Source organism: Coptis chinensis, chromosome 3 (assembly GCF_015680905.1).
Source record: "Coptis chinensis isolate HL-2020 chromosome 3, ASM1568090v1, whole genome shotgun sequence".
NCBI lineage: Eukaryota > Viridiplantae > Streptophyta > Magnoliopsida > Ranunculales > Ranunculaceae > Coptis > Coptis chinensis.
The window spans coordinates 16,798,482-16,823,736 of NC_141458.1; the positions used below are offsets into that span (position 1 = coordinate 16,798,482).

A 25,255-nucleotide genomic window follows, 5' to 3' on the forward strand; every position below is an offset into this window, starting at 1 on the left:
GACTCAGAAGTGTAGATTTGATTAGGATCAATCTTCCACCTTTTGGTAGGCATTTTTTGCTTCCAAATTGCCAACCTACAAGTGAATCTTTCAATTATTGGAACCCACGTAGCTTTGGACTTGAATGGGGCAGCAAGTGGAAGCCCAAGATATGAAGTGGGCAGACTACCAACTTTGCACCCCATAAGATTTACCAAATCAGGAAAGTTTGGTTCCTCATTTACACTGAAGGTCATACTTTTTCCAAAGTTCACATGAAGCCTGGATACCGCTTCAAACCACATTAGAATTGCCCTCAAGTTCAATAATTGCTCATCCTTTGCATCAATGAAGATTAGAGTATCGTCTGCATATTGGAGGATTGGAATCGGAGAGCTAGAAGGTGATGCACTGATACCTGAGATCAAGTCCCTATCCTGAGCTCTCAAAACCATTCTAGTAAGAGCTTCAGCCACCAACACAAAGATGAGGGGAGATAGGGGATCACTTTGTCGCAAGCCCTTTGAGCTAGTGAAAAAGCCCACATGACTTCCATTGACGAGTACTGAAAAGTGGGCAGTAGAAAGATAAGCCCTGATCCACCCTCGCAATTTAGGCCCAAACCCATATCTCAGAAAAGATAATCTACAAAAGCCCAACTCACACTATCGAAGGTTTTCACAAAGTCTAGTTTGCAGACTATACCAGACATACCACTTCTTCTTCTAGAGTCGATCAATTCGTTTGCTACCAGGACACCATCTTGAATTTGACGATTTTCAAGTGATGACCCCTGATATTCTCCCACTAAAAGATGCATCACCTGTTTTAATCTGAGTGTTAAAGCTTTTGCCATGGTCTTGTAAATACCACCCAACAAGCTAATAGGACGTAGTCTGATAACGAGGATGCACCATCCATCTATGGGGCCAAAGTGATGTATGTCGTGTTATGCCGTCAATTGATGAATGAGTTGTTTTGCAATTCCTTGACCGCTGCCATGATCTCATCTTTCATGAAGTGCCAACATTTCTTGTAGACAATCATAGGAAAACCATCAAGTCCTGGTGACTTTTCCCCCGCCAATGAATCAAGTTCTGCCTTCACTTCATCTTCCCCTAAGTCCCTTTCCATCCATGTTGACAAATCTGTGCCAATGGTAGGAAATTCCAGTCCATCAAGAGTAGGCCTCTCAGTGTTTGTTTCCTTGTATGAGTTAGTGTAATATTCCACAATATGCTCCTCTATCACATGCTAATTCTTCACCCAGCTCCCATCAATTTTTAACTTAGCAATGAAGTTTTGCATGAAACCATGCATTTTCAATTCTGTGGAAATATGCCGTACATCTCTCCCCATCTTTGGACCATTCAGTCTTGCATCTTCGAAACCAATAATCCTCCTCCAAGTTTAACTGGTCATTCAACTTTGTACGAGTTTCAGCTTTCTTGTTAATCTCTTGTATTGGACAAATCTGTTTGTCCTCTTTATCTTCTAGACCCTTTAGAATTAGCTGGAGCTCTTTAATCTTAACATCAAATCTGCCGAAATGCATTTTGTTCCTATCCTTGAGTTGATGTTTAAGATGTTGGAGCTTTTTGAAAATAACGTGGCCTGCTCTGCCATTAGTACTTTCCTCATTCCACCAAGTTTCCATCAGACCAAGTAGTTCTTGTTTCTCCGTCCACATTAATTCAATTCAAAACGAAATGGCTGCGGTCCAGCCCCACTATTAACATTTTGTCAGAAAGATTATAACCTAAAGCAGTTTCGACATGATCGTCGAAAAACTCCATCCAAGTAGGTGTGACAAGGAACCTATCGTGGCTGCACACGATGATCTGAGTAAGTAATTTAACCCCATCAAAACAGAAGTTCATCAATCCAAAGCCACTGACAAAATCATCGAATCTAGTTTGTGCCTCTTTGGTTAGCTTGTGTGTGGGCGAAGAATTTTTTAGTTGACGATTTGGTAAAATCTAGTTTTTCTTGTTTGTGGTAATCAACATTTTATATATACATTAATATAGCAAAGATGTTACAAAAGATCTCTCTCTTTCTAATACATCCATTAGCCATGGTGGAGGTCTATCGACCGAGATTGAGTTACCTGTTCTTGACCCCCAATCAAAACTAAAAACATCGTAAGTAGTAAAATATACACCGCATCATCTAGTAATTCCAGGCCATGCTACCCTTATGCTGTTTTAGGTAAGTAATAGCAAACTTTGCATCCATTTGTACTTCTAGTTTGGTGTTACGAATTAGAGATTTTTATTTTATTAACCCCAAGCAGATAATTTGACTTCGTAGGCCTACTTCATTATTTTTTTCTTCAAAATCTACCCTGGGCTAGCCCTCTCCTGGGTCCGCCAGTTGGAAGTGACAGGGAAGCTATTGGAGACAAATAAAGGGGTGGAATTCGAGCTAATCGAGTCACTCCCTGTTTACAAAACGGTATTTTTTTTTATTACTACTTTAACCCCCTGGAACACGGCACCCTTTCCAAACCCTTGTATTATTAAAATAAAACCTTGACTCAGAATCACCGTCAAGTTGATCTTAAATCTTAAATTCTGTTAGTGTATTTTTTGCTCATATTACCAAAGAAATGAGTGACACTGAGGATGAGTATATTTGTATGAAAAATGACTCTGATTCCCTTTCGTGGTACGAAGTTGATCCACATAAATATTCATTCGGGGACGATGCGGCTACTTGCGTTATGCCGACAATACGTGAATGTGGTTTCCCAATGGGATATGATTATGTGGTTTTAGGTACAAAGATTTATATTATTGGTGGTATTCATTCGGGGACGATGCGGCTACTTGTGTGTCTCGGATGCCGACAATACGTGAATGTGGTTTCCCAATGGGATATGATTATGTGGTTTTAGGTACAAAGATTTATATTATTGGTGGTATTGAGAACATTATATGTGATTTCACATCCTCCCTAGTCATGAAACCTCTTCATTTTGTTCCATCTTCTAAAGTATTTGTATATGATATCCGTTTTCCTGAACTTGGTTGGACTTTGGAGGTTCCTATGATAGGTGGAAAGGCTGACCCAATAGTGGCTGCCATTGTTTGGCTCTAGTCATTCTTTTTGCTATACTGTGCACGGTTCGGGTTTTCACACATTTGATGTGAAAGACTATTCATGGACGTGTCACACTGCAGAAGCATAGGTCTGTTTATGAAAGATTTGATTCCTCTTCGACCGTGATTGTTGGAACAGTTGTATATATGTTTTGTGATAAAAGATTGTATGCTTGTCCTGTAGCTGCGTTTATGTCGTTAGACGCGTGTAGTGGAGCCACACGTGAGGTTCATGGTCTGGGGAGTAAAACAATGTCTATTGACGACAACTTCACCAAAGTCTTTCTCCTCCATTTAGGAAAGAAAGAGTTATGTCTTGTTTGGTCTGTGCAAGGTTTCCCTAAGATGAAACGAGTTTGTTGCTTAGCCTTTTGTGTTAGTACAGAGGAGGGTGGAAAATTGCAAGCTAAGGAACAAAAGTTTAGTTCCTATCCCGCTAAGGGTAAAGCACTTGTTGATTGTTTGGCAATGTAAGTGCACCTGTTCTTTTCTGTCTGCATATACATGCTTGTGTTTTTGTTTGCGCACATATGCTAATAATACTACTATATATAAATGGTGGCGATGTCTACTATCAAGCAGCTACTGTGCTCGTTTGCCTTTCACAACTTCCGTCATGTTCAGTGATTACGCTAACATTAGTAGATGTGTCCCATGAGGTAGTTGGGTTCTGTTCAACGGGCCATCACTATTCCTATTACCTAACGGATTTTAAGTTTATGCCAAAAACAATTTCTTACATGTTTTCATCCCTATTTTTTCCATTATTACCATACACATATTATGCCGTCCTCTTGACAGACTTATATGCCACGAAATCTCATATTAAGCCTGGTGTGTGCTGCTTAAGTTTTCTGCTTTGGTAAATTGTGGATCAGATAGTATAAATGGATATTAATAACATAACATTCATCCATATTGGTTTTTTTCGTATGAAAGAATGGTAAAAACTTATCCCTTGTCAATAAAATAAAATTAATTAGAAAATTGAGAGTAGATATTAAACAGAGTTTTTCATTATTCTCTACTACTTTAGATGGATGTTGTGATTTGTAGAATTCTATTGTGGTGTATCATGTATGAATCACAAAATGAGATTGATTATGGAAGTTTTGGAACATCAACATAGGCATTGGTGCATCTGTGCTCTAATGTAGTTTACCCTATGACATATTGGGATAAAAAGATAAAGAATATGAGTACCATATTGAGACATTCATATATTCCTTAAACGCCTGCTTTCATTGATTCTCAATGTATAACTGGTTGCATATGTATATCTTTACAGCAAATGGGCAAGTTGCAACAATGTTGAACCAGTGGGTACTAGCACAATATCTAGCTTTGTTGTTCCAGGTATGGACCAAAAACAACTTCTCTACTCTATCTGAACAAACTTCCTTATATTAGATGGTAATTGTGGGTATTCCTGTTCAATTACATTTTCTTGTACTGCTAGTCCGTTATAATTATTGCAATTTTTCATTCAGCTAAGGACTGTCTTTTGTTGGGTGTTTATGTCAATCGTAATTGGTAATGCTTGTATGTTATTAGTCTTGTGAATGTTGTATTGCATGTTGATCTTAAGACGATTTTTGTTTGTATTAAAAAAAAAAAATTTTACAGCTAACTTTTACAAAGTACAGAAAGGGAAAAATTGATAGGAAGCCCCTGGCTTAGTACAGGCAAATAGAAGCAAATTTAGAAAGTCTTGCCTTCCACTGGACAAGTAAAGGCTTTACATGTTTTCTTTTTTTGGTGCTTGGTTGAAAGCAAAGAAAAAAATTAATAAAAACTGAATGAGAAGGTTAACATTAGAGGTGATCAGGTGAATGATGTAGATTAGGCGAAAGGGGATTTGTGAATTAATGGAAATCTTTGGCAACAACAAAAGTTCTAAGGTGTGCTTTTGTATGCTATCTGGAGATGTAAAATTTGATTTGGGTGGAATGAACATGACGAAGCCGTTGTTTTCAGATTGTTTGGCATTCTGATTTTGGAAATTCAGTGAAAAGAAAGCTTCCTTGTCGTGTTGTGTGCTGTTTGTTCTGCAGTTACCGAATAATTTTCCGACTTTAGGTCGTGTCCTAGGGGCGAAAAAAAATAAAATGACTGTTTAACTACTTTTTTGCTTGTCCCAACTCTCAGCCTTTCTCCTTCCTCTTGTTCTCTCATCCTGAATCCTGCCTTTCCACCGAAAACCAACGGAAACAACCCCCCCTATCCCCCAAGTCTTCCTCTCGATCTCTCTATCCATCTATTTCACCTTCTCCTTCTTTTTCTTCGTCAATTCAAATGTCTTTTGTTATAGGTGCTCGACCTAACCTGGTCTCCATCTCTTTGGGGTCTACTAGTACTTTAATATTGCAATTAAGATTTCCATAGATGAAGGAGAAGACAAACGCCCTGGCTGAGCTTTGAGCATGTAAGATTTCCCTAGTTGGGAAACAAACTCCCTGGCCGAGCTTAGAGAGAGCTAATATGCACTAGATCAATTACTTCAAGAGTCTTTTAAATTTTGAGGGAAAGAGTGAGAGACCGAGAATGAAAAATTAAGTTGGGGCAGTCTTTTGCCATTAAAAAGGGATATAATTTTGCTTTTAAAGTTTTTGCAGAAAACTTTACCCAAAAACACTCACCCATGGAGGGGCCTGCACTGACCTTTATGGTTATTAACCCAACCACAGTAGGCAGCTTTTGTTGACTTATAAACCAAGTGTGATTAAGTTAATCACCCATAGGAAAACTGCACAACTCAAAGGTGTGGATCCATTGATGTTGCCATGTCAGAAGGAGGTAATCTAACTTGGGAGCAATTAGACATGGGAGCTTGTGAACTTGTTTCTGTCTAGGTAGGTTAAAATTTTCAGAAGAATCAAACTTGTAGATTTTGCTTATTTTCTCTTACCTATGAAGTAACTACTGTCATAGTGTCATCATACCAAACATTGTGGCATAACCGCCACTTTCATATAATGAGAGAGACAATTGAGAGTAACATATAGAATGGAGTGTGGTGAAGGTTTGGTTATCGAATGCTTTACCCTGGCGATTTATTTTATCCAACCTACCATTAGGGAGGTCTGTTCACATAGGGGGCACAGCGGGCTTGTTGATCTTGCATTTTCCCTCAAATTGCTCGTTCAAGTTCAAGAAATCAAATCCTCTCTCTCTCTCCCTCCCAAATCTTAAAACTCGGTTTTCCTTCACAAATTTTGCTTGCAGGCAACAATCACATTTGTGCGACTGACTGCCTGCCGGTCACACTGCTTGGATTTACTAGTATATAAATAATTAACAGTAATGAATTTACAATATAATCTAATATCATAATTATACGCACTTGTAGGTTGGTATTTTTTGTATCCAAAATCTTCAGCTAGAAAGGAAGTACAATCTGTTCAGATGCACGAACATTTGACACTTCAAAATAGAAAGACGAACATAAATAGAGGCATGACTGCACTATGACCCCTAGTGTAGATTTACGTTACCAATGGGTTCCAAACCTGAACTACTGTCAGTGTTTTTTGCCTTTAACTGAACTTTTGATGTATGTCTAGTCATCTAACATTTCCCTGGCATATGCAGTTGTGAAGTTCTGTAGTCCGTACTATCTTAAAGCTCCTATGATTTCTCAAACATCTTTAATTGTCTTTGGTTATGTTAAAATTTTGTATATGAGTATGTAAAACCAAATTATGAAGGTGGTATAAATTGGATTGTTAATGTTTAAATAAGTTTTTTGGTTTTCTGATTCCATCATGACGATGTCTTTTTAAATTTCAGGGACAAGACAAAACATGGTCCTATCTCCACAATTTCATTTTGCATTTTCAGACACGAGCCAAGTGATGATCCCGTATAGAACCCTTTTTTTCGATACAGTTAAAACAGGTGCTAATGCCCAAGCAGATTCACGTCTGTAATATGTTGCAGATTACTCATATATTTATTTTAGAACTTTTATCAACCAACACACTATAAGAAACTATTAAGCAATGCACTGATGAAGAGTAAGAAGCTTTTACGCCATATTTAAAATTTGTTTGGCCTCCATTCACGATGCACAAACAATTGAATAGATCTTTATTTGATTTTCGTGTGTCTTTCCAAATTTTTGTACAGGTTACGAGGCATGCACGTCGTGTCTATGTTGGTGACCTTCCTACTGGGGCAGATAGGCAGGTACTTTCCGTTGTTATTTTCCAGCAATTTATTCATGTTGTAAAAAAAAAAATCATGTCATCATATTTGTAAGATAAACTCTGATTGCATTGTTTAAGTTTCTTTGAGGTATGTCTTCTACATTTTTTTTGTTTTTTTTTTTTAAATAAAAAATCTTTAGTTGTAGGATGAGATAGCTACTACTATATGAAACCAAAAAGACATGCGAAATAAAAACAAAGACAATCTAAAGATAAAGCTACAACAAAGTAAGCCCCAATCCGTCCTGCCCTTCAAAGAGTCCACTTAAACACAACACGTTCATTTGGCAATTTCCTATTTTCCTCACAAATCTTTGACCTATGTAACATAAATCCTTCGATTGCAATAATAACCTCCATGAAAGCTAGTGATCTGCCCTCGATCTGTCTCTTGTTCCTTTCCTTCCAGAGACCTCACATAATTGCGAATAGTTTAACGTTCCACATTCTTTTATACTCCAGGGTATGAGCTATGATGATCCAATATGCTAAGAAATTCCTCACTAATTAGGGGGATACTCAAACAACCCCGGGTTGCAGGGGCGGATCCAGGGGGGCGGAGATGTGCTACAACACACCCAACTTTTCCGTCGAAAAAAAAAATAGTTATAATAGTGTATAATTCACCTAAAAAAAATATATTTGTAGTGTATGTTAGTTGTAGCAGCCCCCCTTGAGTAGCAATCTTGGATCCGCCCCTGCCTGGTTGATGGACAAAATAGCAACATACGTGCCAATAACACTTGGACTGAATGAGAGTGTGAATAACTGACTCTCCAAGAATCCATTAGACATACACGAAAGACAAAAATGCACAATGGTTTATTTCCTGTAATTACTTCCAGAAGTAATGTGTCTTGCCATCAATGCTTTCTCTCGGCATGTGCTCTCAGTTGTAACCAATGTCATTGTTTTAAGAGAGTGATGCTTGTAGTTATATGTTTTCTAGGAGAAGGGACAATTTAGCTATATTTATTTGTTTATCTTTTCTTTTTATACTTTAGAACCTGGACAAAGATGGATTTTCAATTACAATTGGGGTTTTTAGACTTTGGTCCTATGCATAGTTGGTTTATTAGACTTTGGTCCAGAAAAGTTTGAATATTAGGATTTAGTCCTAGTTCTATCAGTTAACGTGGTCAATATGCTTTTCTGACTGAGTTGACTGACAGTCAACTAACAGAACTAGGACTAAACCCTAATATTCAAACTTTTATGGACCAAAGTCTAATAAACCAATTATACATAGGACCAAAGTCTAAAAACCCCATTACAATTTCATTTGGAGCAACCTATTGTCGAACATTCTTATTAAGTGCCTGTCATTCTATATTTTAGAAACTGTAATTGAATTTGAAATGTTAATAATTTGGAAATATTATTAAGTTTTGGGACTGTCACGGTTAGAAAATAGTGTTAGTTCAAAAGAAAAATTGACTTGTCAAGAAATGTTGGAACGGTACTGGTTATATATATATAAATACAAGATTTGGAGTTGACCCGAAGAAGCCTTAATTTTAACCTTCTCTTGTTTTCCTTTTCTAAGACATTGATCTTCAAATTTATTTAGTCTATTTAATTAATCCTCTTTTTAAGCAGAAAATCGTATTCTTTTTCTGCGGTGTTATATCTGATATTGGGGCAGTTACAAATCCAGGTTTGTTAACATTCTCGTTGCATATTCTTTTATGGCCTACTGATGCGTTTAAACTTTCTTTTTGAAATAATCTTTTAATTGTATGTGTAGATCTTGCTGTAGTCGACATCCACATCAATCGAGAGAAGAACTTTGCTATTTTGGAAATGATATCCATGGCTCTAGCAATCAACATGATGGCGCTCGATGGCATTATCTTTAAGGTAAGCATAAAAAATTTTGTTACTTGACACATTATTTATCATGATTTCTTATGTTCTTTGCTTTATAATTCGCGTGTGACAGGTTGAGTGGGTTATGTAATTGCAAATATATCTGTAGAAGGAAATAAGATACTGATAGTGGATACAAAAGCGTTACAACCAAACTAAGAGCATCTCTAGGTGGTGGTAGCATACTCTTCAAATTTGAAGAATGCTACCACAGAATCTGATAGTAAATTTCGACCAACTCTAGGTGGTCGCAAATTCGTGGTCGCAAAATTCATTGGGGACCCACCTGCGCGACATTACCACTGTCGCCCCCAAATTCAAAAAAAAACTCACGCGCCAGTACTAATGTCGCACCATATTGAAAAAATTAAAAAAAATAACTTTGGCTGACGACATTAGTAGTAGTGGCCTACGCCATCAATCGGCTGGTGTTAGTCTAGTCAAAGTCAAAAAAAAACTTGGGGCGACATTTGCAATGGCGCGCGACATTACTAATGTCGCTCCGCATCCGCATCCAAATTGCCAAATTTGCGAACAAGAATGCGAACAAGCAGGTGATGCGACCACAAATGCGACCACCTAGAGTTGAAATTCCGGGAAATTCCGACGCATTTCTTCAAATTTGAAGAATGCGACTACGGATACGTCCACCTAGAGATGTTCTAACTAGTTTTCCCATTACCTTTTATTGTTGGAAATATATATATGTATTTGACTAGCAAATAGTAGACTTTGTTTCCCGGGTATGGATATGGGTACCAACTCTGGTACAAAGAGACGGGTATACGACTCTTTATTTCATTCATCTTTTAGTAGCTACAAGCCTACAACTTTATTCTTGTAATGCCTTAAAACCCAATTTTCTCGTTGGTGCTTTAGTGCTTAGTTATTTCTATATTTTTATAAGTTGTAAACCCGTAATATCCAAGAGTGCCTTTCTGTAACTGTTCATTTGAGGTGGTCACTTGACACGCATCACCGACTTTTCTGAATAACAATGAATTTAGGAAGAAGTTCAAAAAAAAAAGGAATTTCAATGTCAAAGAAATGAAATGTCTTTTATAAGAGCACAATAAAAGTTGATTAAATTTGGGTTGAGTGAGGAACCACTTCCATTGCTTGTCTTGAACAAGTATGACTAGAAAGACAATAATTTGATTTCCATCTCTTATTATGAAATACATACAACGTATATAGAAATTAAAGTGTGACTAACCAACTCCCAATCAGACAAACACAAAGGACAAAATTTATAATGATTTTCTTTCTTTTGGTAAGTTTGTCTATGGTTAGGATCTTATTTTGACACTTGACTGGGGATTTTCAATTTACAAATAAAAGTGCTAGGAGAATTAGTTAAGGTATCAACTTTCTTGGAAGGAAGGAGATCGGAGCAAAGAGTGAAAAAGACGGATTAGGAGCAGATTTTTCCTTGCCAATATTCCAAAGTTGGCAATCTCTACTAGCATTGTGGATCAAACTCCCTAATGGGGATTCAAGACTCGTAATATCCCATTCTGCCATGGCATTGTGGATGCCAAAATACCTAGGGGTGTGCACAAAACCGACCGAACCGAACCGGTCGGTTTTGGGTCGGTTATGTTTATTAGTCGGGTTTGGTTAAATATATATGAAAACCGACAGTTTAGTCCCAAACCCGACCCGAACCGACCTACCATATATAATATATATTAGAATATACATATTTTATTGATTTTATTTAAAAATATGTGAAACCAGTCGGTTTGGGTTGGTTAATATCGTTGGTTAAATCTTAACCTAGTCGGTTTGGTTCGGTTAGTATAACACATCCGGTTCAGTTCAATTCCAGAAAAGGATAAACCGATAGAGTCGGTTCGGTCGCCGGTTTAGTCCCAAACCCGACCCGAACTGACCCATGCACACCCCTAAAAGTACCAACCAAGATAACCACTATCAACCCACATAAAATCATTAATGGGTCAATTCTAAAAGATTGAGCTGGCAGCCTGGCATAGTCTCGGGAATTCTCAAAACAAAGTTCTATTCACCAACACATATCTTTTCAAAAATTAATCCTAGTACCATTACCTAGCTTAACACTATTTTTAGATTCTGAAACTCCACGAAAACCCTCTTAATATCTTTTCACATTCCAACTCACTATCCAATCCCGTAATGGGCAACCCACCCTAAAAGAATCACCAACTCCATATTCTAACCACTTCAACCCCATAAACATTTTTCCATCAACGCCAAATTTAAATGATGCATCCTCCTCAAGCTTAAATCTTTGTCTCTCTCTTAGACAAACGCACCATCTTCCAGTTAACCGGATGGTATCTATGATTCTCCTCAGAGTCATCCCATAAGAAATTCATCTCAATCTTCTTAGCCACGCTCATTTACATAAGGAAAATAGACTTGTAATAAATTTGGAGGTAAATCCACGAAAACCCTTTAATATCTTTTTTCAATTTTTTCTATCCAAAACACTTTTATGAAAAAAAAGTATTTATTCTAAAACAGTTTTTCCATAAACATGTTTGGTTGTCGAATTTTCATAAACATTTTTTATCAAATCCAAATTTAAATATGTTTCTCATCCTCCTCAAGGCAAAATCACTTTGTCTCATTTGCCTTTTAGACAAAAAGTGTTTCTTCCAAAGTTAACCGGTTTTTATCTAAAAATAAGTTTTACCTAATTATCATCCCAAAAGAAATTTTTGGGACCAAAAAGTCTTTTTAGATGAAAAACTATTTTTTTTTTTAATAGAAACCAAACACATTTATTTTTTCAAAAAAATGTTTTTCAAATAAACATTTGGAAATAAATAGGATCCAAACACCCCTAAGAGTTCTCTCTTAAGGTATATTTAATCCTATTGGAGGTACAATTCATTGTAGAAATGAACTCCATCAAATTTGTCTTCACTAGAAAGTTGCTCGCTGTTGATGTTGTTGTTGTTTCTCCTTTCTATGGTTTCATTGAAAAGTGATTTAATGTACATTGTTGCTCGTTGAGGTTGACCATGGGGGTTTTTGAAACTCTATGCACTTGAGTTTTGGTATGTATTTTGGAGTTGGAAACTTGGAATTCGGGTGTGTTGCTCAGAACTGGTTATAAAATGTCTACTTTAGAAGTAAAAGTCCTTACTTCTTAGTTCTTGAAGCATCATAGTTGATGATCCCGTGCCTGAGGTATGATCGACGACCTTAGAGTTTAATTGTTTTACACAATTGCATGTTCAATCCAACTGAAATGCTTAAGAATTTTGTTTGCATGGTTTGTTATACTTTTATCTGTATCCAATATTATTATGACATGCATGCATTGCATTTGGATGGGGTTCCATGGGTTTATCCATAATTATTGGAGTTGCTTAATGTACCCAAATTTTCATTTGATAAGGGAGCACCCCTAAGGATTCGAAGGCCTGGTGACTACAACCCTGGGCTAGCGGCGAATCTTGAACCTACCCAACCAAGTTGTTATCTCAAACTAGAGATTATCACTCGAAAGAAATTGTAAGTTTTATTTCTAGTTGTGTTATTTTTTTGAAAGGGCATTCAGTTGGTTACAAGTTTGTGACGAAAGAGAGATTTTAAACAGTAATACGAGTGAATGCCAAAAATGGTTTTTTTCTCTCTCTTAAAAAAGTTAGTCGTGTTGAATCTCTTTTATAAAATACTCATGTTGAATATACGTGGAGTTATGACTGCACATCTTAGTTTCTAATCTTCAGTTCAAAGAGATTGAAAGTGAACTAAACAAGTAAACTCAGTTAGCGAAGAAGAAGAGAGCAAATTGAGGGATTTGAAAATTGAATTGGGTACGTATAATATCCTAACCTGTTACATTGAAAAGGATTCTACTTTTTACATTTTACTGTATTCTTTCATGAGGAATAAATGGGTGGTGGTGCTAAGTGTGGTAAGGGATGGTTGAATGGAGGAAGAAGATACACAAGAACTGTTAGATTCACAACTTGGACGACCCGGATGATGACACAAGTTGATTTTTAGTTTCAAATCTTGTTAATCAGATTACGTTCATCTAGGTCCTCCAGATTAGGGCACATCTCTGCTAACTTAAGTGTAATGGACCACAACTTAGTGGCACTTTAGAAATTAAATGGTAAGGGAATTTCCATCAGACTACATAGGAGTCAATAATTAATTCGCTTACGGCAGTGTTAACTGTGGTCGGGTCTCTTTATTTTCAAAACACGAGGTATCTATAAAAAAATTGCGAACAAAGGTATCTTAAATTAAAGGAAAATTGTAATTTCTGGAGAATTATCATATGGCTGTGCTTATAAAAGAGCATCATTTATCTTACAGACATTTTATTTCTTTTTTTAATTGTGAAGTAGTGCGGCAAATGACCAAGATACCATGTTAAGACGGACAATGCAGGTAAATTATTTGATTGCCTTTTTATTTCTAATTCACATTCCATTTGTTTTTTCATACTTACAAGTTTTCTTTTTTAACCCCTAAACCCACTTCTCATACTTTGGCATTCATTGTGCATACTTCTGTTTACGAGACTGGTGACTTGTGATATTGCATGCAGGCATTAGCCTGGGAAGCAAGCATCCCATATTCAAATGGATTGGATGCTGGTCCATCTCGTGTTATCTGCTTGCTTGAGGTATTGTTACCTAAGCTAGAAATTGGTTCGAAACCATATTCACCAGCGTTTTGGTAGAATTTTAAAATGCCGCGTGGCACTTTCTTGTGTGGGGTATTGGGGTGACGAGAATATTTCTTGGTTGGAGCTTAAACTGCTGCAACATCTGAAGGAATTTGTCTCTGTATTTTGTATGCATATTTTGAAATGAATACTAACCTTGAGATATTTCTTTTTTCCACAAAGGCTGTATGTGCAAGTGCTCTGCTGTGTGACGAATACTATCAACATGTAAAGAAATTCTTCCAGGAAAAAGGAGAAAAATACGGTATGCACAACGGTGTCCTTTCAATCTTTTCATTGTTTGCTCTTCTGTTTACTTGTCTCATTGTCTGAGTATATGTCTCTTGTTCCTTTTAATAACTGTTTTATATGTTGGAATTTCAATGCATTTTTTCCTTGAAATGTTTTCAGTTCTGTGGGGCTGGATATATTTTTTTTTTTCTGATTCTGTAGACATTTTGGATTTAACTAATTTTTGTTGGATATTTCCGCCTCCCAAGATTTCTAACCCTGTCTAAAGTAACCTTGATTTATAAGTGAATAGAGACAAATAGACAATGTACGGTTCTTCAATTTGTAAACCAATATCGATTCGGGAGCTGATCAATGTGGTTAGATGATTTTATTCACGTATAATCATTAAATCAGATTGCAGCAAAATGTCTATGCATTTCAAACAACAATGAATATAAGCTTGCGTATAAATATCTGAGGAAACAAATGCCGACCTTTTACACATGCCTGTGTTGTGCATTCTAGCTAGATGTTGAATAAAAATCATGAAATGGCACACAAACCTGTAAAAGCTCGATTGTTGAGAACCCTGATATATGCACCAACAGAAACACTGGCAATTTAACTGGTGAGGGCGTCATATAGTTGCATAGTATGGCAGAAGTGATCATTATATGCATTCTCTTGGACTGAAGAATGTAGCTATTTTACTTTTGATTTATAGCCAACAAAAGATAGAAGTAGTCAAGATGTTATGGATGGGAAGAGAGGTACACCTATTTGGTACCACAAAGCATTGCAACCGTAACACAGGTGAGTTGTAGGAATTGTGGCAATTATTTTTTGTCAAGATTCACTGAACTCTAGACAAGTCGTTTCTACACTTGTGTAAAAAGTACTTCACAAATTGAAATTTCCAAAAGTAATAACATTAGATAAATTTATTAGTTAATACATGCTCAGATAACTAATTACTTAATTCCCCAATCACTATTTGAGCTTTATATGGAACTAAGTGGTTGAATCGGGGTTGATCAAAAAAAGAATATATGAATACTTGCTGATACTATCTAACATTGGTGGCAATGTAAAGTGTATCCGTTTGGTGTAACCAGTTTATGAACTTTACAATAACCAATGCATGTGCTATTGATTTAGTATATAGAAGAGAATCTTCTATCAAATACTTGACGCGGTGGTTCTTGGTACAGCAGTTGGCAAGAGTGATGTTGTCACTGGATCCTAAGTTCAAACCATCCTAAGGACTTCGTATCGATATTACGGCCTAGCTTGTGATTTTCATACGAGTTGGTCGTGAGTTTGAGTCTTATAGGTTCAGTGTTTTCTTTTTTCCTTTTACGAATCCGAAAATAAGGGAATTTCAATTGTTAAAGGGCTGTTGATGAAATGGTGCTGGGATGAGGCCATTCAACCATTTGAAGCAACGGGTCTTCAAATCCTTCCAACCTCACTTAAATTGTAACTGATAGAAGAGTCTACAAAAGCAGTCCCTTCCAACATAAACTCTCTTATCTAGGACCCACTTTTCATTTTAAGCAAACAAAAAATATGGCTGTATTATAAGAAAGAAAGGGCTGTATTGCCATTTTGACTTCACATTGAACCTGTGACCTTATCTGGTTGGAGAATGTTCTCAGGTGCTCTGTTAAAACTTTATGGTGGTCTGAACATTAGTTGGATCAGACAACCCCTTATCGTGGAAGATAATGAGACCAGATGATGATTTGTTTAAACATGCATTTAAATTGCAGTCTTACTACTCCTTTGAACGTCGGCTGTGTTTGAGGCAGTTTCTGGCACTCTGAACTTCAAATAAAAAAAAAACTGTTTGTCTTTTTTATATGTACTAGAACTGATTTATTTTTTTCTCCAGGAACTTTGTTTGTTTATATCCCGCGTCCAATGGGAAAAAAGATCTCGGCTGTTGGAAGGGTGGGTTATAAATTCTTAATGCTCAATCCGTCTTACAATATTCTCATGTTCTTGATTTTCAATAGTAAGTTGTTTTATGCATCTATGGTTAAACGATATCATCCTACATCTTCCCTTCATATGATTATGAAGGAAATTGCCGTGTTGCTCCCACAAATATTGTCATGCTGTTCATTAAAAAAACAAATATTTTCATGCTGCATACGTTGGACCTTAGGCTCAAGGATATGCTTGTGGATTTGGTCGAGGCAATATCAAAATTATGTTTCTAGATGTCAGCTACGTAAAAGGAAGGTATTGATTGGCATGCACATTTTATGGTGGAGGTTCTGTTGGATCATAAAATTATAGTGTAGAGGATGGAATGATTATTTGAGTCAGAAGTCTGAGCTAACGTGCGAGTTCCATAGACCATGTAGAGATTCCTGATTCATGGTAGTTGAGACTTGGGACCAGCCGTTAGATGCACATCATCTTGGATATGAAATATGTTCCCAAATGGCCAAATCAACTATTCTATTGAATCCTCAATAATAAAAGTAACACAGAATTAGAAAAAAAATGCCTAGATTGGTAACGAACTATACCTTTAATTAAACATTGGGGTTCAAACTTTTTTTTGAGCAAGTTTGGGTATCTATGTTTACCATGTTTTGTAACGTTTGGTTCTGTTTCATTTCCGTCCATTTTTTTTTTACATGTGGCATGCTATTTTTCATTTTCTCTAATTATTTTCTTATGTGGCTATGTAAAACTTGCCACATCGTTGCCACATGGCAGGGGGTGTTCATTCGGATCGGGGTCGGGCACTTTGTCGGTTTCGGTTTAGTTTCAGTTTCGGGTAACTTGATTAAAACCCAGTTCTTCAAGACCAAAAAAAAAACATATCTGATAAGAAGGTGGCGGCTTAAATAGTTATTCAAGATCTAAACTCCAAACATTTACCAATACTAACAAATCCAAATCCCAAACACTTAAAAGTTATTTCTTTCTTGATTCCTCTTTTCAAACTTATAGTTTGGACTTTGGAATCGGAAAATGAAAATTGAAAACCCAAATCTCTAATCGGAATCGGAAAAGTTTTGAGTTGATGATTTATTGTGGGTAGTGATAGCTTTTTCTAAACTAATCAACTTTTGTTATCGCCATGTTTTTTCTTTTTTTGATAGTGTATCGCATGTTTTTTCGGAAAATAATAAATTGAAAGCCAAAGATGGTGGGGCAGTTCAAACAATGAAGCCGCCACCTTAAACCGTCGTCAGTTCTCTTTCTGCCATTAGAGAAGCTTGAAGGATCGAAATAATGTTTTTTCTTCCCGAAATATCTACTAGGTTGCTATGGCGATATCTGCCGAATAATCGATATATGCCGATTTTGGAGGATTCTATATGTCTGCATACCACGGGGCAACTTTTACATAGCCACATAGGAAAATAATTTTATATATAAAAAAAAAGGTGTGCCACATGTGAAAAAAAGGAACGAAAGTGAAACAGAACCAAACGTTGCAAAACGTGGTAGACATGGATACCTAAACTTGTTCAAAAAAAAGTTTGAACCCCAATGTTTGATTAAGGATATAGTTCGTTACCCATCGATGCATTTTTTTCCACATAATTATAGATTGTGAGGAAATTGTGTCCCTCAATTCTTTTGGTTGGGAAGGATGATAGTTTCTTTTTTACTTTGTGTGCAGTCTCAGTTATATAAACTTTGATGCTTAACACAGCACTGTTTCAGGTATTCTTGGAGTATTCATCAATTGAGGAATCTGCCAAGGCAATGGAAGGGGTCATCCGGAAGGATTTTGGGTATTATAAGGTCATCCTTGCTTGCTATTATCCTGAAGACAAATATGATGAAAAGGACTTGAATTTTTTGGATGAATACATCAATTTGAAATGTACCTGAATGAGTAAGCTCGGTGGAAGATGGAGAGGCTCTTACATTGTAAATAGCAGTCAAATTGGCATGCCAGATTTTGATATGCGATATTATCTTGGAAGGGGATTGTGAATATCTGTAATTGGGACACCATGCCCCATTGGTCATTGAGAACCATTATCTGCTCTATTTTGCACCTCTTACTTGACAGTCGCAAACTACTAGACTTGCCTGATCATTGTTTACTTTCATTTATAAAGTTGACAAGAAAATCTGCTATTTATAAGGCAACATGGCCGCGTCGTAGTTTATAAAATCAAGGCGTGTGATTGAAATAAAATATTTGGTACCCTGAAGATCACACTATCAATCGGTTTGTCTCGAAGTATCTGTAAGGGTGAAATTCGAGCTAAACAAGCCGAGCTTTACCATGCTCAAGCTCGGCTCGCTAATTACACGAGCTTTAAATTGAGCTCGAGCTTTTATAAAACAAGAGCTCGAGCTCGGCTCAAACGATAGTTAAGCGAGTTATTTTACACTATAAATATGCTATTTAAACTAAACAAGCCGAGCTTCATCAAGCTTAAACGAGCCAGCTCAAGCTAATATAGCGAAAGAAGCTCAAGACACGCCCTCGGTTAAATTTTACACTCAATTATTTTGATAACATATGCTATTTAAACAAAACAAGCCGAATTTTTAATCGGTCAATCGGTTTTATATTATTATATAATTATACAATTATTTGTAGCTTCAAAATATAGAAATATAGAATAGCTTTTATAATTTAATTAGTGTTTGACACCCTACGAACCTACCCAATTGTCCTTTTTTTTACAACAAATTAAATTAAATAGATCCATAAAACAAACGCTCAAATCACAAAATGTGAAAAATAAACAAAGTTATCAGGATGAAGATAGACTTTTATCTCTAAACAAAAAGAATAACACCAGCTTTCATCAAGAACCAAGCAAAAGCAACAACTTCATCATGAGATTTAGTAACCCTCGGATTCACAAATTCCATCCAATCACTTTATCCCTTAAGTATCAATGACTTCTTCAATAGTTCTCAATTATTTTGATATATTACCTTTCATTCTTCTTCTTGTGAAGTAGAGAAGAAAGAAGGTGGACTTTTTGTGTAATAATCCTTTCCCTATGTTTTATTTTTGGATTTATTCTAAAAATGGAAGATTTTACCAATAGTGGAAATTTAAAAATCGGTGTTCTCGGCCGATATCCCCGATAAAGATAAGAAAACCAAAAATTCTCCATAAAAATTAATCACCGAGCTACTTAGGATCAAAAATGGAAACTTAAGTTATCTAAGAAAACCACTCCCCATTTCCACTAAAAACAAACTTCTCCATTAGAGAAAAAGCCCAAAAAAATATCTCTTTTCCTATATTAAACTAGCTTCTAAACCCGTACTACGAACGGGTGTTATTATATTAAATTATTTTAAAATATATTAACAGTTATATTAATATATAGATATTATATTAATCACTTTCCATAAAAAGAAAAGAACATGTACACTCTCGATATAACCTTTCGACACCCTTTTGTTGTTTAATAATAGAAATTTGATTGAAGATTTGTGAGAATGCTCAGTGAAGAGAATATCATAGTGAAATTATTTGAATAACAAAACATTCCCAATCATACGAAAAGAGATATGATACACCATTTTAAAACAAAAATCATACATGTTGAGACATTCCCACTACATATACCTATGTTTCGAGATTAGTTGAATGCATTTGCATTTAGTTTCCGATTTTCTGTTAATTAATCTTTGTGGTTAGTTTAATACAGTTATATCTGGCTTTCGATTTTCTGTTAATTATTTTTTGAGGTTATTCAATGCAGTTGCATCCCGTTTCAAATTTCCTATTCATTATTATTTGAGATAGGTTAATTTAATGAAATTGCACCCAATTTCCAATTTCCCGTTAATTATTCTTTGAGCTTTGTTCATTGCATTTGCATCTATTTTTCGATTTCCCGTTAATTATTTTTTATGGTTAGTTCAATGCAGTTGCATCCAACTTCCAATTTCCCGTTAATTATCATTTATACTTAGTTCAATATAATTGCATCCAGTTTTCGATTTTCCGTTCGTTAATTATTTTTTGAGGTTAATTTAATGAAATTGCATCATTCATTTAAAGATGTATTTGGTTTTCAATAGCCAATCCCAACACTCTAATGAATGAGGTTTCTCTCACCAAATTTTGGCTTTCTCTCCTAGTTTTATCTCGATTATAATTATTCTATATAGCCATTGGCACAAGTCCTTAGTTATTTTGTTTTATTTTTCTCGATTTGTATACTATTCACGTAAAATTTTATACTACCAGTATAACTGCCACCGGAACCGGTTTTTCGGCATAAAACTTGTCCTTAACCGTTATTTTGGATTTTATTTTTTTTTTTACAATGTTGTAAACCAACATACTACTATTTATTTTGATATATAATATCAATTAATATTGAATTAAAACATGAAAATTTATTTTACAGCCCATCCAGACTCCAGATGGAACCATTTTAACAAAAAATCGGTTCGATTACCGGTTCGGTTTTCAAAACATTGATCCAGACTCCAGATGGTGGAATATTCTTATGTTTTGGTACAAATTTAACTAAACCAGATATCAACCGTATTGAAATTCCGAATTGTCCGTAAAATATCATTCCGATATATACCGACATTCAATATTTCGGTCCATACAAAAGAACAGACTTGTCACACTTGTTTTTGGTAACAGCAATGGCAAAATTCCCACTCCGTTTTCTCCCTTCCATTTTTTCCAAATCCCCATTCTCTCACCTCACTCACCACTCCATTTCCTCCACTTCCAACAACCCAAACCCTCAAACCCCAACAAATTACAATTTCACCCCACCCCCACCCCCAAGAACCCGAACCCCACTAGAAAAACAATTCGAAACATGGGTCGACAAATTAAAACCAGGCTTCACCCCAGACGACGTAGACCAAGCATTAAAATCCCAACACGATACTGATCTTGCCCTCGACATATTCCGTTGGACATCACAACAAAGAAATTACAAACACAATCATATAACATACCATACAATAATCCATATGTCTATTCGCAGTAAACGTTTCGGTCACGCCGAAGCGTTAATTGAACAAGTTATAGCGGGTGCTTGTTGTGGTAGTGAACAGCTTTATAATTTAATTATAAAGCATTGTTGTAGGCAGAAAAAGTTATTTAATCGCGCCTTTGATGTGTACAAGAAAATGATTAAATCGCGTGATTGTAAGCCTAGTCTTGAAACTTATACAATGTTGTTAAATGCTGTTTTAAGTAAGTTTAGTAAAGTACCTATTTGTTATGTTTATATGCATGCGGTTAGATCTTTACATAAACAAATGAAGGTGGCGGGTGTTATACCAGATACGTTTGTTTTGAATTTGATTATTAAAGCTTATTCTAAGTGTTTGGATTTGGACGGTGCGATTAGGGTTTTTCGTGAGATGGGGTTGTATGGTTGTGAACCGAATGAGTATTCGTATAGTTATATTGCCAAAGGGTTGTGTGAAAAGGGGAAAGTGGATGATGGATTGAGGTATTATAAGGAAATGATGGAGAAAGGTTTTGTTGGGACGAGTAGTACCTATATGATTCTTGTTTGTAGTCTTTCCATGGAATGGAGATTTGAGGATGCGATTAAGATTATGTTTGATATGTTGGATTGTTCTAAGATTCCTGATTTGTTGACTTATAAGACTGTGTTGGAAGAATTGTGCAGGGCAGGGAGAGGGGATGATGCTTTTGAGCTTCTTGAAGAATTAAGGAGGAGAACGGGTGCAATGGGAGATACAACTTATAACACTTTGTTGGATCGTTTGCATTTTATGAAAGGAGAGTAGATGTTTCTCTGTGTTGAACTCAGCTGCTGTCGGAATATGTCAGTATTTCAATTGGAACCTGAAGCATTGAGGATTAGAATTGATCAGAAATATCTAATTCATTTTGATGTTTCTGAATTACTGGATTTGATAGTCATTATTATGCATTGGTGAGATGAGCTTCTTGTTTCTGTTTACAAGTGAGCACAATTGGAGTGGTAAAATGTGTGATGTTAACTAGAAGAAGTATTGAATGAGGGCACATCTCTTGGGACATGGTTCACATTGTGTCTCTTCTGAATTGAAAGAGAGTCATTTAATGTTTTCATATCAGTTTGGGTTAGATCCAGGTTTCAGGAGGTGATTGGTAGGATTTCTGTAAGTAATGTTGTGGCTTTAGTTCTCTGCTTGTCTTGGCTATAGACTGGTATACTTTGAATCAGAATGTGGTTGATACTTGATAATGCTGATGTTTGAAACTAGTTCCACAGACTAAGCAAGATAAATAGAAAGAATATCAACTGGCAGCAAATCGCCTAGACAATGCTAGTTTGGTGGCCTGCAAACATTATAGATTTTATGTCTTTCCCTCCTATGGGCGAAAGCTGTGCTTTATTTTCAGAAGATTTGGTTGTGGTAAAATTTTTTGTAGGTGCTGAGGAGGATGGTCAGGTCAAGTTTGTCTCTTAATGAGCTGCGTTCACCTGTAACCAAAGATGAGCTTGTGGCCGAGGTATTTCCTTTCTTGATAATTGAGCTCCTTTGTATACAAGGTTACACGAACTGATGTGACCTAAAATTTGTTTCATTTTAGTTCTAAATCTGATAAACTCCATTGATTCTTGATACTTCTTTGGCGTAATAGACAAAACAATCTGTTTGTGCTGGTAGAGCTTTGAAACCTTGAAAAAAAAGAAACCTAGAGGAGTGCTCTACTTTAGTCTTTAAAAACATTTGATTATTACTTTGGTAGGGTCATCAAACCTGTCTTGCCTTACCTTGGCTAGTTCAATGTATAGATCATGTTTTCCAAAGTAATTATGTCTGGAAGATAGAGGAAGGAAAGGAAATGGATCATCTCTTGTATGGTAGTGTAACAGGACATATGTCTTATGACCTTTCATTATTCGGATCATCCTATGAAATTTTAGACTATGAGAATTAGTTCCTGGATCGTTGAGCCTCACACCAAATAAATCATTAACTTCCTACTGTCTTAGACCATACATGCTGGAAACGCTTTGGCTGGATTAATAGTTTGAGAAGCGGGAATGGACTTGTATATCTCGACCATGTATACGATTCAAATTTAATTGCATGCTATCCACTTTCTAAAGAAAATTGTATTGCAACATGCTGCACCTCTTCTCATGTATGAGTGCATGTGAATAATTTGAAATTTGCTCTATGTTGTGTTTCTAGTTGATAACTTATATTTGAATGGAAATACTTAAGCCTTCTCTTGTGCTTTGGAGCTGTTAAAGTATTTAAAACTGCTCACTTTCAGGTGGCTAGACAGCTCCCTGTTAATATCCAGCCAGACAACCTCCATTTACCATCTCCACTGTCTTCTTTTGGGAGAGTTTGAAGTGCCATTACTTTTGTCAAGGTCAATTCCCCTGCCAGATGTAAAACTGAAATGGACTCTTGACATTAAAATCCGCAGAAAGTAATGAGTTGATGTGGTTCTTAAGGCGTCTGCTCAAAAACCATGTGAGACAACAGCACTTTTGGGAAGCTCAAAGTATTCTAGAAAGGATATTTAAGCTGCAGGAACATTTTTTGGAACCATTCTAGTTAATTGCATCTGGATTATTATCAAGTTTAATCAGTGCACGCGTTTGTTTCTTGTATCAATTGCAGAAGCACTATTGGTAGGCATGTTGTTTTTTGTTTTTATTTTTTGATATTTTTATTACTGTACCAATGGCTTCTTCTTGTTAACGGACTTCTCCACTATATACATGTCTGTTAGTATATACTCTGCTCGGGGGTTGGACTGACATTTCTTTTAATTTCCTTTTTAACTTTTCTGCTTAAACCCTAAAACAGAGAATATCTCCAGATGCAATGCGAAATTGTTGTTAAGGTGGTTCAAAACTTTAATCTTGTTGCTGGTTAGAGTGACAATTTTATATAAATCTAAAGCTCCTACTGCTGACAAGAACTGTATCACCGGAATGCACACGCGGATATTATTAAGCGGATTAAAATAACTTGGCCTAGACTCTGCTTTATATGCTGACTGAAAAATAGGTAGACTGGATGTTTCTAATCCCTTGGATGGATAATTTGTGGGCATGTTTTTTAATATGCAAGATTCTGTAGTACATTTGTTCTGCAGCTTCTATTTAGCAACTAGCAAGTGATGGTGGAATTGCAAATAGGCAAGAAAATAACAGAAAGACAAATGTATACTGAGATAAACTTCAGCGATAGAGAACTCCAATCCATTTAGCTATAGTGGCTGTAAAATACAACTCATAAAACCAAATCAAAGAATCAAAACAATAACAATCTAAAATAACAACACCCATCCACATAAATTTTTTTTTTAAAAGAAACTATGAACCCCCTCTGTTCACTACAAAACCACTCTCAACAACAAGCTTCCTAACATAACAAATAAGAGGCTACTTCTCAAACCAGAAACACCACTTGTAGGAGCAACAGCTGGACCTTCAAACCCAATAGGAGAAGGAGAAGGAGATGGAGATGGAGATGGAGCTCGAGCTGGAGAAATGCCCCTGAACTGCCTGAAGGTGTGTACCTCTGACAACACAACAACAATCATCTTCTGGCCTTGTTCGCAATGTCCCTCTGCTCCACTGATGAAATAAAATGGCCCTGATTTATCCAACACAATCATAGTAGTTGCGTTCTTGTATACAACGATGGGGTTCTTTGTACTACAGGAAACATAATGCTTTCTGCTCACTTGCAACACTGAATCCTTCTCTGGATCAAACTTCAACACTACAACAAAATGAAAAACAAGAGAATTTATATTAGTTCACATTATATAAAAATACTGAATACCCATTGTGTACAAATGATTAGAGGTGAGTTTTATAGAAATTTACCGAGTGCATCACCAATCATGAAACGAGCTTTTTCTGCCCATTTGTTCAGTGATTCAGATTGAGATGATGGAATCTTCCATGAATCGGTTTTGCCACCAACCAAAATGTCATTGGCTTGTGAGAAGCCGAAGAAGATGAAAATGAGCACTAGAGAAAAGAGAAGAGAACTTGTTGAAGCCATTAGATGAGTTTGAAAGCTGAGAGTTGTTGAGAGTGAGTGTTGAACAGTCAGTAATAGTTATGTGGCGAAGAGTAAGGCACTCTTATAGCAGAGAAACTAGCCGTTAGCTGAGGTTTGGGATGTAAGGTTTGGAGATTGGTTCGGAGCTCTCAAGCTATAAGAGAGTAGCAACGTGGCATATGACCATTTTG

The 25,255-nt window shown here is 36.2% G+C and overlaps 4 protein-coding genes across 7 annotated transcripts; 3 read left to right on the forward strand and 1 right to left on the reverse strand.

The window, feature by feature from the left end:
- Positions 1-403: 403 nt before the first annotated feature.
- LOC147508291 (uncharacterized) lies at positions 404-7,012 on the forward strand. The gene is made up of 4 exons (XM_086597046.1): positions 404-1,824; positions 3,268-3,553; positions 4,372-4,439; positions 6,873-7,012. The coding sequence occupies exons 1-4, from the start codon at positions 1,755-1,757 to the stop codon at positions 7,010-7,012; spliced, it is 564 nt and encodes a 187-aa protein (XP_086453172.1). The 5' UTR covers positions 404-1,754.
- A 49-nt stretch (positions 7,013-7,061) lies between these two features.
- LOC147508292 (splicing factor U2af large subunit B-like) lies at positions 7,062-18,112 on the forward strand. 4 transcript variants are annotated; one of them, XM_086600856.1, is made up of 9 exons: positions 7,062-7,271; positions 8,891-8,948; positions 9,039-9,151; positions 12,552-12,667; positions 13,513-13,558; positions 13,719-13,796; positions 14,022-14,103; positions 15,967-16,089; positions 17,766-17,939. In XM_086600856.1, exons 1-9 carry the CDS (start codon positions 7,149-7,151, stop codon positions 17,789-17,791), a joined length of 765 nt encoding a protein of 254 aa, XP_086456982.1. In that variant the 5' UTR covers positions 7,062-7,148; the 3' UTR covers positions 17,792-17,939. The 4 variants fall into 4 exon arrangements, with proteins under 4 accessions (XP_086456982.1, XP_086456983.1, XP_086456981.1 ...); XM_086600855.1 differs by having other exon boundaries at positions 7,094-7,271; positions 13,516-13,558; positions 15,967-16,025; positions 17,766-18,112; XM_086600854.1 differs by having other exon boundaries at positions 7,098-7,271; positions 15,967-16,025; positions 17,766-18,112.
- A 2,563-nt stretch (positions 18,113-20,675) lies between these two features.
- Positions 20,676-23,779, forward strand: LOC147508293 (Tetratricopeptide repeat (TPR)-like superfamily protein). Its single transcript, XM_086600853.1, has 2 exons — positions 20,676-22,533; positions 23,308-23,779. Exon 1 carries the CDS (start codon positions 20,691-20,693, stop codon positions 21,819-21,821), a length of 1,131 nt encoding a protein of 376 aa, XP_086456979.1. The 5' UTR covers positions 20,676-20,690; the 3' UTR covers positions 21,822-22,533; positions 23,308-23,779.
- Positions 23,780-24,215: 436 nt separating this feature from the next.
- Positions 24,216-25,172, reverse strand: LOC147508294 (early nodulin-like protein 15). The gene is made up of 2 exons (XM_086599119.1): positions 24,884-25,172; positions 24,216-24,776 (listed from the first exon to the last, which is right to left on the reverse strand). The coding sequence occupies exons 1-2, from the start codon at positions 25,062-25,064 to the stop codon at positions 24,385-24,387; spliced, it is 573 nt and encodes a 190-aa protein (XP_086455245.1). The 5' UTR covers positions 25,065-25,172; the 3' UTR covers positions 24,216-24,384.
- Between the last annotated feature and the right edge of the window lie 83 nt (positions 25,173-25,255).

Coding starts and splice junctions, on each gene's coding strand:
- LOC147508294 (XM_086599119.1), bottom strand. CDS start 25,064: ATGGCTTCAACAAGTTCTCTTCTCTTTTCTCTAGTGCTCATTTTCATC. Junction 24,777..24,883: donor CATGATTGGTGATGCACTCG/GTAAATTTCTAT, acceptor ATTTTGTTGTAG/TGTTGAAGTTTGATCCAGAG.
- LOC147508293 (XM_086600853.1), top strand. CDS start 20,691: ATGGCAAAATTCCCACTCCGTTTTCTCCCTTCCATTTTTTCCAAATCC.
- LOC147508292 (XM_086600854.1), top strand. CDS start 7,149: ATGCACAAACAATTGAATAGATCTTTATTTGATTTTCGTGTGTCTTTC. Junction 9,152..12,551: donor TCGATGGCATTATCTTTAAG/GTAAGCATAAAA, acceptor TCATTTGATAAG/GGAGCACCCCTAAGGATTCG. Junction 13,797..14,021: donor GTGTTATCTGCTTGCTTGAG/GTATTGTTACCT, acceptor TTTTCCACAAAG/GCTGTATGTGCAAGTGCTCT.
- LOC147508291 (XM_086597046.1), top strand. CDS start 1,755: ATGATCGTCGAAAAACTCCATCCAAGTAGGTGTGACAAGGAACCTATC. Junction 1,825..3,267: donor GGCTGCACACGATGATCTGA/GTAAGTAATTTA, acceptor CTTGTCCTGTAG/CTGCGTTTATGTCGTTAGAC. Junction 3,554..4,371: donor CTTGTTGATTGTTTGGCAAT/GTAAGTGCACCT, acceptor ATATCTTTACAG/CAAATGGGCAAGTTGCAACA.